At 38.1% G+C, this 16,776-nt stretch overlaps 2 protein-coding genes across 6 annotated transcripts in view; one reads left to right on the top strand and one right to left on the bottom strand.

Moving 5' to 3' along the window:
- Positions 1–16,776, bottom strand: part of slc5a10 (solute carrier family 5 member 10) — a 35,600-nt gene that overhangs the window by 12,620 nt on the left and 6,204 nt on the right. For all 3 annotated transcript variants that reach the window (XR_010896800.1, XM_067405132.1, XM_067405130.1), the window contains exons 6-11: positions 16,194–16,299; positions 13,363–13,443; positions 10,870–11,075; positions 8,374–8,509; positions 563–670; positions 271–421 (exon numbers count right to left, since the gene is read on the bottom strand). Coding sequence is in view for 2 of the 3 variants with exons in the window: in XM_067405132.1 (XP_067261233.1) it covers positions 271–421; positions 563–670; positions 8,374–8,509; positions 10,870–11,075; positions 13,363–13,443; positions 16,194–16,299 (788 nt within the window). In the remaining variant the exon portion in view is untranslated. The remainder of the gene's footprint in view (positions 1–270; positions 422–562; positions 671–8,373; positions 8,510–10,869; positions 11,076–13,362; positions 13,444–16,193; positions 16,300–16,776) is intronic.
- On the top strand, positions 1,700–10,742 carry fam83gb (family with sequence similarity 83 member Gb). 3 transcript variants are annotated; one of them, XR_010896799.1, is made up of 6 exons: positions 1,700–3,137; positions 3,843–4,010; positions 4,122–4,246; positions 5,609–6,818; positions 8,336–8,403; positions 8,630–8,677. XR_010896799.1 is itself a non-coding variant. In XM_067405129.1 (5 exons), exons 1-5 carry the CDS (start codon positions 2,679–2,681, stop codon positions 8,339–8,341), a joined length of 1,968 nt encoding a protein of 655 aa, XP_067261230.1. In that variant the 5' UTR covers positions 1,700–2,678; the 3' UTR covers positions 8,342–8,624. The 3 variants fall into 3 exon arrangements, 2 of the variants coding, with proteins under 2 accessions (XP_067261230.1, XP_067261229.1); XM_067405129.1 differs by lacking the exon at positions 8,630–8,677 and having other exon boundaries at positions 8,336–8,624; XM_067405128.1 differs by lacking the exon at positions 8,336–8,403 and having other exon boundaries at positions 1,701–3,137; positions 8,630–10,742.

Below are 16,776 nucleotides of genomic sequence, written 5' to 3'. Positions count from 1 at the left end.
TTCAACCCAATGACAGGACAAAAATATGAGCTAATCTAAATGATTAATCCACCCTTTGATATCTAGTTCATACTGCGGTTGTGCATTGCATTTCTGAAGCTATACATCATACTTTCTTTCGTGTAATTGCTTTTGCATAAAAAACACCATGATGTTAGATCTTAGAAAACACGTAACCTTTATGCATGTCATAATGACTGATGATTTTAAATAGGTGACATAATTCTACGCATGAAATGCAAACACACACTCATAAGCACTCATAGACACCTGCCAACCAGCAGCAGCTCCTTCTCGCTAGCACCTCTTCGATACTTCTTCCAGATGTCCATGGTGAAAAGAGTACTGCTGCTGTTAAAGATGGAGGTCAGTGATGACATCAAAGCAGCCATCATTACAGCTATCATTAACCCCCGGAGGCCTAAAACACACACATTACTGGAGTTAGGGCTAATAGATTGTGACATGGACTTTATTCACATTTGATAAAGTAATGTTAACAGTTTAAACATATAATATAGGCCATACAATTTGAAAAACATAAAATTCTGATCCTGATTACCGCTGGGCATAAGCTCGATGACCAGTTTTGGAAAAGCAAGGTTGGTACAGCCCACCTCTGCACCACACACCTTTACACATTCTTCAGGGTCGACACAAGCCACTGTGTCTGGAAAAAAAGTGCAACATGTTGAAATAAATAAAACATCTGTGGCCTATTTCAAATAAAAATACTATAGCCTAAGGAACAATTACAAAACAAAACAGTCATGAAACCGCAAATAATGAAAAGGTAAATTACGAAACAAAACAGTAATTAAACCGCAAATAATGGAAAAGGTAAATTACGAAACAAAACAGTAATGAAACCGCAAATAATGGAAAAGGTAAATTGTAGCCTAATAGAAAAGCAACTATTTGAATAGTAATGTTTATATATATACACTGCCCTCCAAAAGTTTGAAAACACCCTCGAAAAGTGGGGTTTTGGAAAATATTGGCATGAATCCTTTTTTAATTTGTGATAATTTTGCACTGATAAAGGACAACACAAACTAAGAAAACATGTTTTATTATAAACAGTTTATACATAGAAAAACTTAAATTTTCGATTCATCAAAATATCCACCATTAGCAGCTATCTGACCTAAACTGGGTTCTAATGGGTTTACTGTATTCTAAACTTAATTGGCAATCAATTGTTGAAGCTATTAAGGTATGCTGACCCAAAAATCTTTTACAAACCTGGGCCAAGTTTAAACCAGTAACCAGGCATCACAGCTGGCAAAGGGGCATGTCTGACTTTGACATGCATATATTGCCATTATTATGTAATCAAAATGAGAATTATTATTGCTGGTCTTCTATGATAATGTCAAGTTACTTGTTAATGTATTTGCACCAAAAAAAAAAAAAGAAAAAAGATAAGGATTCATGCTGATATCGTCCAAAACCACACTTAGCCAGGGGTGTTTGGAGGGCAGTGTATAGGCTATATATATATATATATATATATATATATATATATATATATATATATATATATATATATATATATATATATATATATATAACTAATTGCTAGACAAATAAACAAATCGGACTGGACAAAAAAATTGACTTTTTACTCAACTTTGTAGAGAAGGAAAATTCTTTGAGACAGCTTCCCCGTGTGACAACTAGCCCCGGTTGTCTATTTAAGTGTCTGTCTACAACCACTACTTTGTTTCAAAGTCAGGGGGAAATAGGAACTGTCTGTTTCACTTTCCTCCGTTTCCTGTCTCTTTTCTCGGACACCCCGCCCAAATCCACGTAACAGTTGACTCAACTCTGTAATATTCGGCCAGCACGCCGCGTCATCGGTGCTCATGCACCCGACGTCTGGCCTCTTCCTCTTTCTGGCTCGACAGAAGTAGGGCAAAGTAACACAAAAGCCCCACAGGACTTCACTGGACAACAAACTCGGGACATTCATCAAATCGAGAGACGGTGAAAGTTTGGTTTAACTCGCAACACTGTGGTGAACACCCGAAAACTTTAGTTTAATCGTTGTTGTTTTTTTGTTTTGTTTTTTTTCACCGGCGTCGATGATGAATGGCTTTTGTGGAAGATAAACGCGGAGACAGCCGGTGTGGCTGAAGCCTGTTGCGCTTGTGTATACATGTGTGTGTGTGTGTGTGTCTGCGCCCCTCCCGGTCAGGTGACTGAGGTGTGTCTAATCACTAGAGCCTCTGGAGATGCTTTGTTCTCTTCTACCTGCCTGTTAACTGAAAGATGATCTCCGGCTCAGCGGTCAACTGCGTCCTGTACTAAACTAGGACTCTGCTCGGGGAAATATGATCAAATAAAAATTGAGGCATCGTTTATATCTTTGGGAACCAATATCGCCTTTATTTTAATGAAAAAACGAGCTTTTTGATGCCTAAGTTATCACTTTATTTGGCAACAGCAAAATCGATTGAATCACCCGGTCTCGCTTTGCCATGGAAACGCTTTATCGCCATCGCGAAAGGAATGTTTCTAGCCGTTAACCGAGGAAGAAAACTTTGAGAAGAGTTTTTTTTATACATTTCTGGGATTACAGTGGGACTTAACTTATTAAAATCCTAATAATAACGAGAAGAGAGAAAAAAAAGTACCCGGTTTATATCACCTAATTCGAATCGTGTGTGGAAGCGATGGCTCTCTCTCAGGTTCAGTGTCTTGATGACAATCACGTGAACTGGCGTTTAAATGAATCTAAACCGGAGTTTTTCTATAGTGAGGACCAGCGGCTAGCGCTCGAGGCGCTTGCTACTAAAGGACGCGACGCTTTTGACGCATATGTGAAAGAGCACGAGCTGCGACCTTTCCTGTCGGAACCCGAGCTCGAGGTGCTCCGTCGGAAAATAGAAGATTATAAGCCCGGTTCTGAGCATCATAAATCAGATGGTACGACGGAGGGAGATGACAGTGCGGTGTCTTTGCAGTATTGGCCGGACCGCTCTGATATCTCCATACCGAATCTGGACCTCGGATGGCCCGACTGCAGTTCTTACCGCGGGGTGACGCGCGTCAATGTGTACACGCAACCGCCGCTGGACGGACAGACGCATATAAAAGAGGTTGTTAGAAAAGCCATCGCGCAAGCCCAGAAGGTAAGTAAACTAGAGAAACTTGAAAAGCATGATTCTATGGTCTCCAAAGTAGACCCTTAAAAAGAAAGGCTCTCCGGTTGTGTGATGGAGTATATTTAATTTTAAACCATTCTCTAAGGCCCTAACTAAGCAAAACAGATACTATATTTATGTAGCTATGTCAACACACACTATTTAACACAACTCTTCTTCTACAGGCTGATTAATTTTTAAAAAGATGACCTGGAATTGTTAGTCATTTATTGAGTTAAGCAGAAATGCTGAATGTCCAAATATCCATCACGTTTCACAATCCATACTGGTTTCCAACTGACTCATTTGTCTTGTTAGAACTTGCTTGAACCCAAAGCTTCGGCCCATGACACATACCGGCACAAATTCTCTTCCACCACCTCTCGCGCACACTCTGAAATAATCAAAGAGATCCCTTTATCCAAAGACATTTGTCACAATGAACACTTATAATGAGATGTAGGTCTTAATGGGTGCAGTACAACTGACATAGGGTGTGTAGGAGTTGTTTTGTGTCTACATCATCATGTTGTCTTTTTAATAAAGAGAACATACTCCATGCCAACAATAGAACTGTAATTAGAACATGACCTGTGTAGTAATATGTACACTGAGAAATAATACAAAATGATCTTGATGTTGCCTGGGTTGAACTGTCTAACATCTGTACATTTACTGTGTATGTGTTTGCAGATGATAGCTGTGGTAATGGACGTTTTCACAGACGTTGACATTTTTAAGGATCTAATAGAGGCTGGATTTAGAAAGAAAGTGGCTATATACATTATTATAGATAATGCTTCTGTACAGCATTTCCTACTTATGTGTGAGAGAGCCAACATGCACAGAGGACACCTCAATGTGAGTTGAAGATGCATGCAGTTATGTCTGTTTTGTAGACTGTTTTAAGTTCCTAATATCAGAATAGATGTAGTTTGTGCATGAATAACAATTTGTTTTTGGTTTTTTTAGCATCTGAGGGTGCGATGCATCGGTGGTTGCGAATTCTACACGCGCTCATCTCAGAAGGTGCGTGGCTCGTTGAGTCAGAAATTCATGTTTGTGGATGGAGACCGCGCTGTGTCCGGATCATACAGGTTTGTACTGTGCACTTTAATGTATGTACATAAACATGAAGCTGTTTCTTAAACACAAGCCAATCACATTGTTTCAGAAACTGGTCCGTGAGCCTGTAGGATGAAGTACAGATATATAGCAAGCATGCTAGTAAAAACTGTATGCTTTGAAAATTGCAAGCGCAATTGGCTATGGGAAAATCTGTGGATTGAGTTTTTTTGTTAATGTTTTTAATGATGAAGAGCATCTCTGATACTGTTTGAAAACTGTCATCAATTACTTGCCTTCAAGTTGTTCCAAACCCATAAGACTTTTGATCATCTTCAGAACACAAATGAAGATCTTTTTGATGTAATCTGATAGATTTCTGTCCCTCCTTTGACAGTTCAAAAGACATTCAAAAAGTAGAGATTGTAAAACTATATGAATTGAGCAGTTTAGTCCAAATTTTCTGAAGAGACATGATTGCTTTATATGATGAACGGATGTAATTTAGGCTTAAACATTCATCAACACACTCCTCAGATATGGAAAAAGGAAGCTCAAGCATGTTTGCTTGACATTCAACTACCAATGAGGTTCATTCCCACGTGTTACGCAGCACATTTCAGCTTCCGCTAGAACCAATGAGGTTTTTTCTCATGCATCAATCAACTACAGTTGAGCTTTTGTTTATGTTTGCTGATGAATGTTTATATGTGAATAAAAAGCCTAAAATTAAATCACTTTGTCATACAAAGTGATCGAGTCTTCAGAAAATTTGGACTAAACAACTCAATTAATTTGGATTAGTTTCACGATCTCTTTATGAACTTTTTTAATGGTAACAGAATTTTCAATCTTTGGGTGAACTAACCCTTTTAAACAGCAACTACTTTGAGAAAGTTCAAACACTAGTGGATTAAAGGGTATTAATGCTGTGATTTAAATTTTTAACCCAAGCGCAGTTTATGAACAAAAACCGAGTCAAAGTAACAACAAAAACCAAAAACCAAACTCAAAGCAGGAAAGGTCTAGGTCACCTGATAGAGAACATGGAAAAACATTTAATACACAATGGCAAATTAAAGGGTATACATTTCCAAGGGTGTAACAAAACAATCAAACTAGAAACTGAATAAAAAAGTCAAACAATAATCAAGTCACAAAACAAGCCGATTTAACTAATCACATGGCAGGAAACACCAGAATACAAAAAAGGGAAGTGTGAACAGACAAATCAAGAACAAAAAAAAATCAGTAGTGAGCTACTGTACTGTCACAGAAATGGATAACAATGTTGCCATTATTGTTTTTGAATTTATGTGCTTATGTTCTGTGCATGTATTATTTGTTTGTCCATTTTGTATTTGTTTCCAACTTCTGGAATTTTTATGTTTCAGTTTTACATGGACAGCTTCTCGTTTGGACCGCAACATCATTACAGTCCTGACTGGGCAGGCCGTTGAAACTTTTGACAAGGAGTTCCGTGAACTATACCTGTACTCTCGTGGGGTCAATCTCAACAAGATTCCTTTGGCGGACCCTCCGGAGCCGGAACCTGCCCTGGTCGTTGTTCCTCCCCCTGTTTCCGCAGCTGTTGCAAGAAAACTAATTAACCCCAAATATGCTTTGGTCACCGTAGATACAGCAAGCAAATCATCTTCAGACAAAGCTAGTGCCAAGAACAATAAATCCCAGAATCCTTTGGTCCAGATTCCCAAGCCTCAACGGGAGATACAAAAGCACCCAGGACTTGTAGGCTTGCCAAAAGCAGATCTCACTCTCTACTTGCCCACCTGGCCCGAGCCAGACCCATCCAGTGATGTTATTGGGTATATTAATATCCGTGACACAAGCAAGCCAACACAGGTGCATTTAATGCGTTCGCAAATGTTTGAAACATCTCAAGCAATCCGCTTTAAAGACCCTTTCACTGGCCCACCTGAGGAACCGCTACCAGATAAGGCAACTCCTCGTCCTTCAACAGCACAGTTGTCTAAAATGGATGCAAATGTTAAATCAAGCACCCAACCTCAACCGGAGACTGATTCTAGCAATGCCCATCAAGATACACAAGCCAATATTTCTGATTCGCCAAGCTCTCCAATCCAGCAACAAGACCCCAAACCCAACCTTCCTCCAAAAGAGCAGGAACCCAACCATGAACCAGCAGAGGTCCAACAGGTTTCAGATCTGCCTGTTCCCAAGCCACGCACCCTTCAGTTGGTGGTTAATATGCCGGAAGGCTCTGGAGATGCAGAGGTCACTTTAGTCAAAAGGGAGGAAAACCAGACGAAGGATTCACACATGGATGCTCAAGACAACAACGCCGACAGCACCACTGTGACCTGTGCAGATTCATTAAAGGATAAAGATGCGAATTCCACAATGTCAGATGAATACTATGAATGTACTGACTCTGATAGCAGTGATAAACTCCCTAACGGAAGGATAACTGGTTCCGGTCGTGTTGGAGAACACAGCCCTAATGCTCTTAACGTGATGGCCCGCTTCTCTCAATCCATGCTGGACTTGCGATCGGATGACGCTGATCTACAAAGCACTGCCGAGAGGAATTTACTAAACATGCAGAACAGAAACAAAACAAAGGTAGGCAGATTTTGATTTAGTGCGTCTGAATGTGAAAGTGCTTTTTATCAGATTTGGCTCTCCACTCTACCAGTCCATAACCCTGGGAGTGTCTCAAATAGATGAAAAGAAGCCAGGCATGTGCGTTATGGAACACGTGAGGGTGTGTCGATGTATGTTCCGGGACTCTGTTGGCATTTCCTGCATGCCTTAACCTGCTATAAGTGCTAAAACGCATGTATGGGGGTAGTGGGATGGACGAGGTTAAATGTAAATGATGTTGCTTATCAGATGAGAACAGGAAAATAGCATGTTATTAGGGTTTGTCAGATCCTCATTTTGGTGGGACTTCTCCATGAAAGAAGAAGTCCATGTGTGTCTACAAACATTTCCTGAGTTAAAGATGTCTGGAAACTTTTGTCTAGGGATGCACAATATATTGGCTATCGGTCCATTTTTTATTCATTTATTTGTATCAGTCAGAATTATGTGTGTGTGAAAATATAAAATATATATATTAATTATAGGCCATTATTTGATCATTTATTGTGCATGCTTCTTTTCCCCATTACAAAATGATATACAGTACTGTGCAAAAGTCTTAGCAATGTTGTTTTAGCAGTGATATAACCATCTCTTATATAAATAACCATAATTATTTATCCATCTCTTAATTAGAACATAACCAGAAAATACAGTAAATTTGTATGCAGTATTAAAAACAGGGGAAAAAAACTTTTTATAGGCTACAATGGCAAGTATTTAGTGACCTCCCCTTTACACTTGAGCAATAGCAGGAACCTGGCTCTCTTAAACCTAAATGGAATGGAAAAGGACTGGAAAGCCAAGAAAACTTTCAAAATCTGATGAGAAGTTTCTCAGAATTTCTTCTTTGAGGAAATTGAAGTCTAGGAGACATGTGACAGGAGGTCACACTAAATACTGATTTTTTGTTTCAGAATGTGTTTTTACATTTTTTGTACATATTTCCTGTTTTTTATGTTTGTATCGTAATAAAGAGACTGAAAAATAAATATGGATGGTCATTAAAACATTGCTAAAAACCAAAGCTGGTTGTGGCCTAAGACTTTTGCACAGTACTGTACATTTAGAACTAGAAACAAATTTGTAATATTCATGCATCCCTTTTTTTATCACATAGTTCTTACAAATATTTGCATAATGCCATTCATTACTTTTAGTTACATCCTAAACTATTTCCATCAAATCTAATGTTTCTAATAAAATGCTTCCATTGATTATGATGTAAAAAATATTTTGAAACCAAAACCATTTTCTGGGGCATAAAACTATCCTGCTTAAGGTTGTAGTTGGTTTTTGTATGTTTAGAATAGTGTATTACAACTTGGTCAAACTTGATTAGGTCTGGTAGTCCACCTTGGACCAGCAACAAAGCAGCTACCATGTACCAAAAACCATCTTGACCACCTTAAGCTGGAATTACCTGATTTTCTTTAGTTAGGCTTAAAAGGTGACAAAGCTTGCACAAAAGATGACATAGCACTGAATTTTTGCAGCACTAGCGGATACAGCAGCTGGAGCGTGTGTGTAGTACCTGGGTAGAGTGCCCTGCTGATCATGCCAGGTAGGATGATGAAGATCATGGGAAGCAACTTGAGATAGCTGGCAAAGATGGATGCCCCTTTGGCGTGACTCATATTCTTGGCTGACAGAGACCTCTGCACGATTACCTGCCAATAATCAAACAACATTAATTATTTTTTACTGAAAAATTCAGAACAGTTTAGTATAGTTTGTCATTATGCCTGTTTATCATTTTTCTTTTTCACATATACCATCCTCCCTTTCAGCTTTACCAGATGGTCTCCAGGTCACCTGTTCGAGACACTTATGGCCGGGCCAAAGTGATGGTTGCTAAACCTGGAGTGTTCCATAGACCCCCTAAAAGCAGCGGCCATGTGATCGGGGGCCACAGGTACTGGCAGGGGAAGATGTCTGGCAATGAACTCCCCTCAAGTGGATCAGGCCAGCAAAACCTAAACCGTTCTGGCCGGTCCCCCAGAAGACAAAGCCCCGCCTATACGATAGAAGGACTGCGAACAAGCCAATCACCCGCTCAGCGGCTATTGCACTCTCAATCTCTCTCCCCCGCTCATCGGGCCTCTCAAACAAAGTCTCCGTCTCCTCGTAGACGGGTTGAGACTCGCACGCCATTAGGAATCTCTTTATCTAAACTCGCCAGCTTCAAACACCTCCGGGGGAAGGTTCCAGTGAACACGTCTGGTTTTGCTTTGGGGGATAAATTGTTGACACGCAGTCACAATGAGAATTAACGGATTTATAGTGGCTTTCTTCCCTCAAAAAACAACTTTGTATTGAGTACAAAGACACGAATGTGTAATGATGTAGCCACCAGTCTCCACTGATAAAGGCTGGAGTTCAACTGGATCTATAAACTGACTTGAGTATTACAGTGGCACACAAACAAATGACATTTTCTGGACAATGGCAAGGAGCACTTGTTACATAAAGCATTAGTCTTTTTTGATGTGCCTTCAAGTAATCTGTACTAGTGCAAGGGAATTTGGTGGTGGATTTATGACTGTGGTGATGACGATTTCACGTTCACCTCGATTACTGGCTAATTAGTGTCTTAAATTGTGGGAAAAGGACGTTGAAAAGTTTAAGTACAAACTGAACTTGAGCTATTTTTTAAAACGTGCATGCTAATACAGTTGTCCCTGGTTTATCAAAGGAGATCAAGTCTCGTTCACACCTGGACAAATGTTATGTGCGGAAATTTGTTAGGATACACATTTTATTTTTAATGAACGGCTTTTAATGCATCTGTTCACACCAATTTGATCTTTCGCTTGCTTTCAATGCAACTTTTTTTCTAACCTCACTTTCATCATATTGCAAAAAATATATATTTTTAAATAAGGTTAAAAGGTTTGCACTTTAGGTCACATGCTCAGAGTTGCTACTGTTACATAAAACTATGACTTTGTGGTACACAGACTATTTTGCATGGAAACAGTGAATAAACCTGGGTATTTTAGTTTTTCCATAAGTACCACCTACTGTCAGAGGTGAGTTTGTATTTTCATTCAGCCCATTTGCCATTTTGTTTTTTGTTTTTTCTGCATGGGTCTGAACAAAAAAAAAAATTGCGTGCAAAAATTGGACCACATTTTCATGCCAAACATTTGTGCTGGTGTGTACCAAGCCTTCAGCTTTTGAGTTGGAGTCAAGACCAAACCTTCCAGACCAAGACCTGTCCATTTGCTGAATTTATTGCAGCATTCATTTCAGATACTGAGCCACTTTGCACAGTGGTGAACTGTGGTCATGACTGAGTTCCTTAGCCAAGACCCAGAACAAGACTTTTAAGATTTGAGCCCCCAACCAGAGGACCTACTGTAATAAGACACAGACCAAACCAACATTTTTTTTGGGTCTTGAGGGGACTCCAACTCTGTCAGTATTTCTAGGAATTTAATATTTTTTTGCCTTCCAAGGAGGTTTGGAAGTATAGTTTTTAAGGATGTGATGTGCACTATACTTTAAGGAAGGAAAGTGTTATAACTTTAGTTATTACAGTCTTCTAAATTGTCTCAATTTTGCTTGTTTTTTATTTTTTTTTTAATTTTTAAATAAATGATCTTGAAAAGCAAGGTATTTTAAAGATGCTAGTCTGCACACACTGATTCCTACAGTTTCTGTGAGGATATACTTGAATCATTTGGTGATGTTTTTGGTGACACAGGAGAAGCATAGGCTTTAGTCAGGGTAGTTGTACTTAATTTGACGTAAATCTCTCACAGTCTTGTTTTCATTGCGTCAAATTAGAAGGGTCTAGCCTATCCTGACTTGGGTCCATTTCAAGCTTGGTAGATTTTTTTTCTCTTAAACCTTTGTCACTAAAACTGGGCTAACAAGTGATACATTACATATCTTATAGCAGAACACAACTCATAATGCAAAATACATTTGCAATATTGTCCTCTATATGAGGCTTTTTACATTGTGTGAGAACCAGGGTAGGTTTATTATCTATTTTTGAGAGTAAGTGTGTGCTTAAACATACCTGATCGGTGCACCAGTACCATGTTGCAAGAATCGTTAATCCCAGTGTCATGCCTGGCCAGGGCAGGTCTCCATGAACAGGGTCTCTGAACAGGTGCATGGCATCAGGCCTGGGCAGGTGACATGTTGTGTTTGGGATGATCTTAGATGGCACCGCTTCCAAATACACACTCTCCAGTTTATTGTAGCCTCCAATTTCATTGAATGCTGTAACGTGTACATAAATACATATCAGCTAAATCTACTACAACTGTTTTGGGTAATATGTAGAGGTTTTGCATAAAAATGTATCTTTGTAGTATCATCAGGACAACACGGCGTCGATACGCAATGTATATTTTGAATTGATTCCAATTAAAAATATTATTTAAATTTCTTTAACTTGTTTAGACTTGTGTGTGTCAAAGTGTATTTTTCATTTCATTTTCAGTTCTTTTAAATCCTTTAGAGATGGCTTTCTGCAAGTGGCTAAAGATAGTCATGGGATTTTCCACATCTCCATGCAAACCAGCTATGTTGGTTTTAAAGTGTTTTAATGTGTCATAACCAGACGTGATGTGATAAAACCTCTCTCTTTGACAAAAATGTTTGGTGCGTTTTTGTTCTTACTGAACAGCTGTGTCGAGTTACAGGACGTTTAGTTTGTTGCCTGTGACAAACACAGTGAAATCTGCTCCACATTACGCCAAATATGTTATTTTTGTCTGTTATTGTGCAGCATTGTATGGTGTTTTCACTTTCGCTGAGAAAAGCCCAATTCTGGGCAGCAAATTCTATCATAAGGTGAACGTTTGAGTGTAATCTCAGCTCTTAAAAATGAAGGTCTTTTATTGGCATAGATGGTTCCATCAAAAACCTTTTAGCATCCATGGAACCTTTCCAGTGCACTAAAGGTTCTTTTTAGTGGAAAAAGTAGATCTTTAGATTATAAAATGTTCTTCACACTAAGAAAAAAAAGTGGCTCTTTTAAGAAAGAATATCTATTTTGGGTTCTCTGAAGAACCTATGGCATCACTGCAGAAACCCTCTTTTGGAACCTTAATTTTTTAAGAGTGTTGGAATGTTGTTTTTGATTAAAGCGCTTTTGTTTGCACTGAATATTCATATTTGGTGAATATTCAAAATTTTAATAATAATTAATGGTGCTAAATTTTATGCAAATTAAATCATTTTTAACTTCCATAATTGTTTTAGGCTACCTGGAAATTTATAGGAGTAGTTCACCCAAAAATTCTTCCAAAATATCTTATTTTGTGTTCATCCGAAGAAATAAATTCATACAGGTTTGAAACAACATGAGGGTGAGTAAATGATGATGATTGTTTTGGTGAACTATCCCTACTTTCTTTAAAAAAAAAAAAAGAAAAAAAAAAGTTCTAGCTAATTATTAACTAATTATTTATTTTGTTATTTGGAAAATAGATAAATAATTGAACCACATTTCATTATTTCACCTTTATTACTATTTTATTATTCTCATCATCAATAGGCAGTTTTACAATATGTTTTTTTTCCCATACCAGCGGACAACCAAACAATAACACCGAACAGTGAAATTAATTAAATGAAATGACTTTGTTTCACTCAAATAATAATGAAAGTTCATGGTACAAAATAGAAAAAGTTGCATGAACTCAATTTCATTGTAGTAAGCTGAACTTAATATTATTGAGTTGAGTTGCAGCAGATTTCTAATTCCCAGCATGCTTTGCATCAGACTATAAATAAATGTTGAAATTACGTGTTATTTTGTGTGTTTTTGCACAAGATTACATGGAGACATAAGTTGGTGTTTAATGTTGTGTTATGTTGGGATTTACAGGGGGTTCTGTTATGTTAGTTTTGTAGGGTTACCATCAAGGTGAAGAGTAGAGCCTGTGGTTAGCCTGAGGATGGGCTGCAAAACTTTTAAGACCACATGTACTGTATGTTGTTTGATTATATGCACGCAAGTATGACAGTTTTTTGATGGTTATAATAGCATGTTATTAGTTATCTAACATTTAACCAAGATCTGAATGTGATGTTTATATAAATGAGGTAATTAACATTATGATGAGTGGGGCGAGGCTGAGAACTGTGGGAGTGAAGGGATGCCAGTCACGTGATTGTTAATGAGAGAAACGTGTGTACTACACTGGCCTTGCTCTACTTCCATGGCTCTTGGCCCCGCCCCACAAAAATGTTAAGTTCTACTAAATTAAAAAAATGAGTTAGTTTACTTAAATGTTTTGAGTATTCAGAACTTTTTGAGTTTTACAGTGCAGGCAAGTCAAGCTAAAACTTATTTTATCTGCATTTAGGACACATGACATATCTGTACATGGAATGCATGGTTATAAACCACATAACCCTGAAAATGTGGCTCGTACAGCTGCCATCTGTTTTCAGCAGTGGCACTTTCACAATGCAAGATGTTCTTACTTCCCTAGTGACAGCTGACATGAGATCACTGCCAGAGGAGAATAAAAGAAAAGGCCTGAGATTGACTGACCTGTAATAGTGAGGATGACTGCTCCAATGATCATGACGAAGGTCTGAAGAGTGTCAGTGTAGATTACAGCAGCCAAGCCACCTGGAAAAACTAGGAGGACTAAGCGGGTATTGCTCAATTTTCTCATGATGGTTTAAAATGATCTGAGTCATCGAGGTCAAGTCTGAATCAGCACTTGTAGACAGAGGAGTGAATACAGTGACAGCAGAGCCGCGGATTAAAGTAATTATGCAATTATGCTGGAATCAGTCATGTAGACCATAATTACTGCTGCAGAAGTGAACTGCTACTGAACCAATGGGCTTCAGTGAGAAAGTTTAAAAAAGTAATCATTTAGTAGAAGCTTTTATCCAAACAATTGACAGTACTCAAACCTGTGGTTAAGTCCCTCACTTGAGGACTCTTATATTTAATAATCTGCACTGTCAGCAACTCAAACCAGCAACATTCCTGTTACCAGCCCTGAGTTTTAACCATTATGCCACTCTATCCAGTTTTACAACATTGCAGTGCAAGAGAAAACTTCTTTATGAGTGCAAGTGATTATTGCATCTGTTTGCTTATCTGTAAATCTGTTAAATATCAAAAGCTGATTTGTCACGCTACACTGCTGCTTGTTGAAACAAGAGCTTGTTTACAGGATAAGCTAATTTCAATAACTGCTCCCTACTGAAACATGTAGTGGTACCACTTTATACAATAAGCATCATGAACATTTATTAATCTAGGTTGACGTGAAGTTATAACTATACTATTAATAAATGTTAAGCAGCTCAACTGTTTTCAACAATGATAATTAAAAGAAATGTTTCTTGAGTAAATCAGCATATTAGAATGATTTCTGAAGGATCATTGAAGACTGATGAAAATTGCTTCACATCACAGAAATAACTTGCATGTTAAAATATATTCAAATAGAAAAGGGATAGGGATTTAAAGGGATAGTTCACACAAAAAATGAAAATGATCCCATGATTTACTCACCTTCAAGCCATCCTAGGTGTATATGACTATCTTCTTTCAGACAAACACAATCAGAGATATATTTAAAAATATCATTGCTCCGAAAAAGTGCATCCATCCATCATAAAAATAATCCAGGCCTTCTGTAGTGAAGCGATAGGTTTTTGTAAGAAAAATATCCATATTTAAAACTTTATTATCTTCCGCCAGATGGCTGTATGCATCGATTTGTGGCAGAAGAGTGACCTCTGATGCACTGATGAATGCAGAAGCACAGAGGATAGAGCAAAGCAAAACACCGGTTATGAATTCACCCCATTCACTACCATTATAAAGCTTGGATATTTTAAGAGCCAGGATATTTTTAAATATATCATCAATTGTGTTTGTCTGAAAGAAGGTAGTCATATACACCTAGGATGGCTTAAGGGTGAGTAAATCATGGGATAATTTTCATTTTTGGGTGAACCTTTAAAGGGGTCATATAATGCCACGTTTACAAGATGTAAAATAAGTCTCTGGTGTCCCCAGGCCCCAGTGTGTGTGAAGTTTTAGCTGAAAATACCCCCAAATCATTTTTTATAGAATGTTAAATTTGTAATTTTTTTTAGCAAAAAAACGTTTTTGTGTGTGTCCCTTTAAATGCAAATGAGCTGCTGCTCTCAAGAAGAAGGCAGAGTTTCAAGAGCTCACCTAAGCAGCGCTGATTACCTCACACAGACTTACTTAAAATGCGTTAGAAACTGTTCAGCCTTTTACGTTCAAACCGGAGTCGGACAATGATGGAGAGACTCAAGAAGTGACAACATGTAGAATGCAACAGGACGTTTCTGAATGGTTAGTTGATGAATTTATGTAGCTGATGTATAGTTAACTATCTTAAAGTCATTGATTAGCATATTCTGTCATGATTATCTATAAATCGCTCATGTGGGAACTGTTGTAAGATGCTATACAGAACCAGAGAATATATGCAGGGTTTATGTAAATTTTAGGGTTAGCGATGTCACTAACCCAGGAAGAAGCTCGTTGTAGTCCCTACCAGCCATTTGTTGTAGTCCTTAAAGGTGCTAAAGAGGATGTTTTGTTTTATACATTTTTGCAATATTACTTGAAACTGTCTTTACTAACTAATAAAAGACTATTTATTAGGTGCACTGAAAGGAATAATATTAATATTCATCATCTGTGCACGAGGTAGGGCCTTAAAAACATCAGTCAATCGGTCAATTGGCCCTCTGGCTTGTCAATCACTACCATAACATTCCTTGTGAAGGACGAGCGCGGCTGCGCGCTCCAGTAACTTTCCACACTCCACAGGCACCGCATGCAATGTTTTTGTCAGGAGACAGGAGTAACAACTGCAGATTATGAGTTACCTGCGGTGAGTCCGACATAATGAATCCACTAACACGACACAGCGAATGCCGGTGGTAAACACTTGTGTTCCAATACTCGTGCACGAGTTTTGGGATGCGTTCCCACGACAGGAGGGGGGGGTGTTCTTACGCATGCGCTCATTTCAAAAGCTCAGTAACAGTCTTTGGTTTCTCAGTCGAGGAAAAGATCCTCTTTAGCACCTTTAAACAAATAATTTTTTAAAAGAAAATATCTTCATTTGCTTTGAACTTTGAGCGTCGTATCTTTGCAGATGTTGTTTATGCTCTAACAGCAACATTACACACTAACTAAAGTAAAAAAAATAAAATCATAATCAACCACCCCTTTAAATTGTAATAATATTTCACAATATGATTGTTTTTACTTTATTTTTAACAAATTAATGCAGCTTTGGTGGGCATAAGAGACTTCTTTCAAAAACACAAAACAAGCTTAATGACCCCACATTATTGAACGGAAATACAAACCTGCAATAGTGTAGAGGGCAGTGACGACCAGCATGAGCACAGTAGAGAGGTAGAGATTCCAACCCAAACAAACCTGGATAAACAGAGCTCCAGAGTACAGATCCGTCTGCAAACGATACAGAAAGATCACAGGTTGCTCATTCTTAGATATAGGAGGCTTAATTGTGAAGTGTTTTCAGCTATACTGCATTTGAGTATCAACTTTGTTTTTACCCTAAAACAATAAAGTAAAACAGTTGTTGACATAGGCCTACATTAAGAGTACTGAACATGAATGTGCAAGGAAAAATTTGATGAGAAATATTTGAGATCTGACTTTCTTGTCGGGTATCTTGTCATGTTTAAGATCTCTTCTGAAAAGAGGACAATCTGAGAAGCAGGATACTTACGCAAACGTCTCATTTAATCTTATTGCTGTCTATCTTAAATGGTTGAAATATTAAATAGATCTTTTTCTTTCTGAGTGGTTCTTGCTGGCACACAAATCCTGTTGCCATGATGTTAAGGTGTAGTATGTGGTGCCAAGATGTTTCTGTGCCTTTGTTCTAAATAGTTTTTTAGCATGTTACAATGCAATTGCTAG

Source organism: Chanodichthys erythropterus, chromosome 12 (genome assembly GCF_024489055.1).
Source record: "Chanodichthys erythropterus isolate Z2021 chromosome 12, ASM2448905v1, whole genome shotgun sequence".
Lineage (NCBI taxonomy): Eukaryota > Metazoa > Chordata > Actinopteri > Cypriniformes > Xenocyprididae > Chanodichthys > Chanodichthys erythropterus.
This window is presented reverse-complemented; position numbering and strand designations above follow the sequence as displayed.

Excerpts from the sequence above, each read along its gene's own strand:
- fam83gb (XM_067405128.1), top strand. The coding sequence starts at position 2,679 with ATGGCTCTCTCTCAGGTTCAGTGTCTTGATGACAATCACGTGAACTGG. Across the intron at positions 4,247-5,608 it reads GCTGTGTCCGGATCATACAG|TTTTACATGGACAGCTTCTC; the intron begins GTTTGTACTGTG and ends TTTATGTTTCAG. Across the intron at positions 6,819-8,629 it reads AGAACAGAAACAAAACAAAG|CTTTACCAGATGGTCTCCAG; the intron begins GTAGGCAGATTT and ends CCTCCCTTTCAG.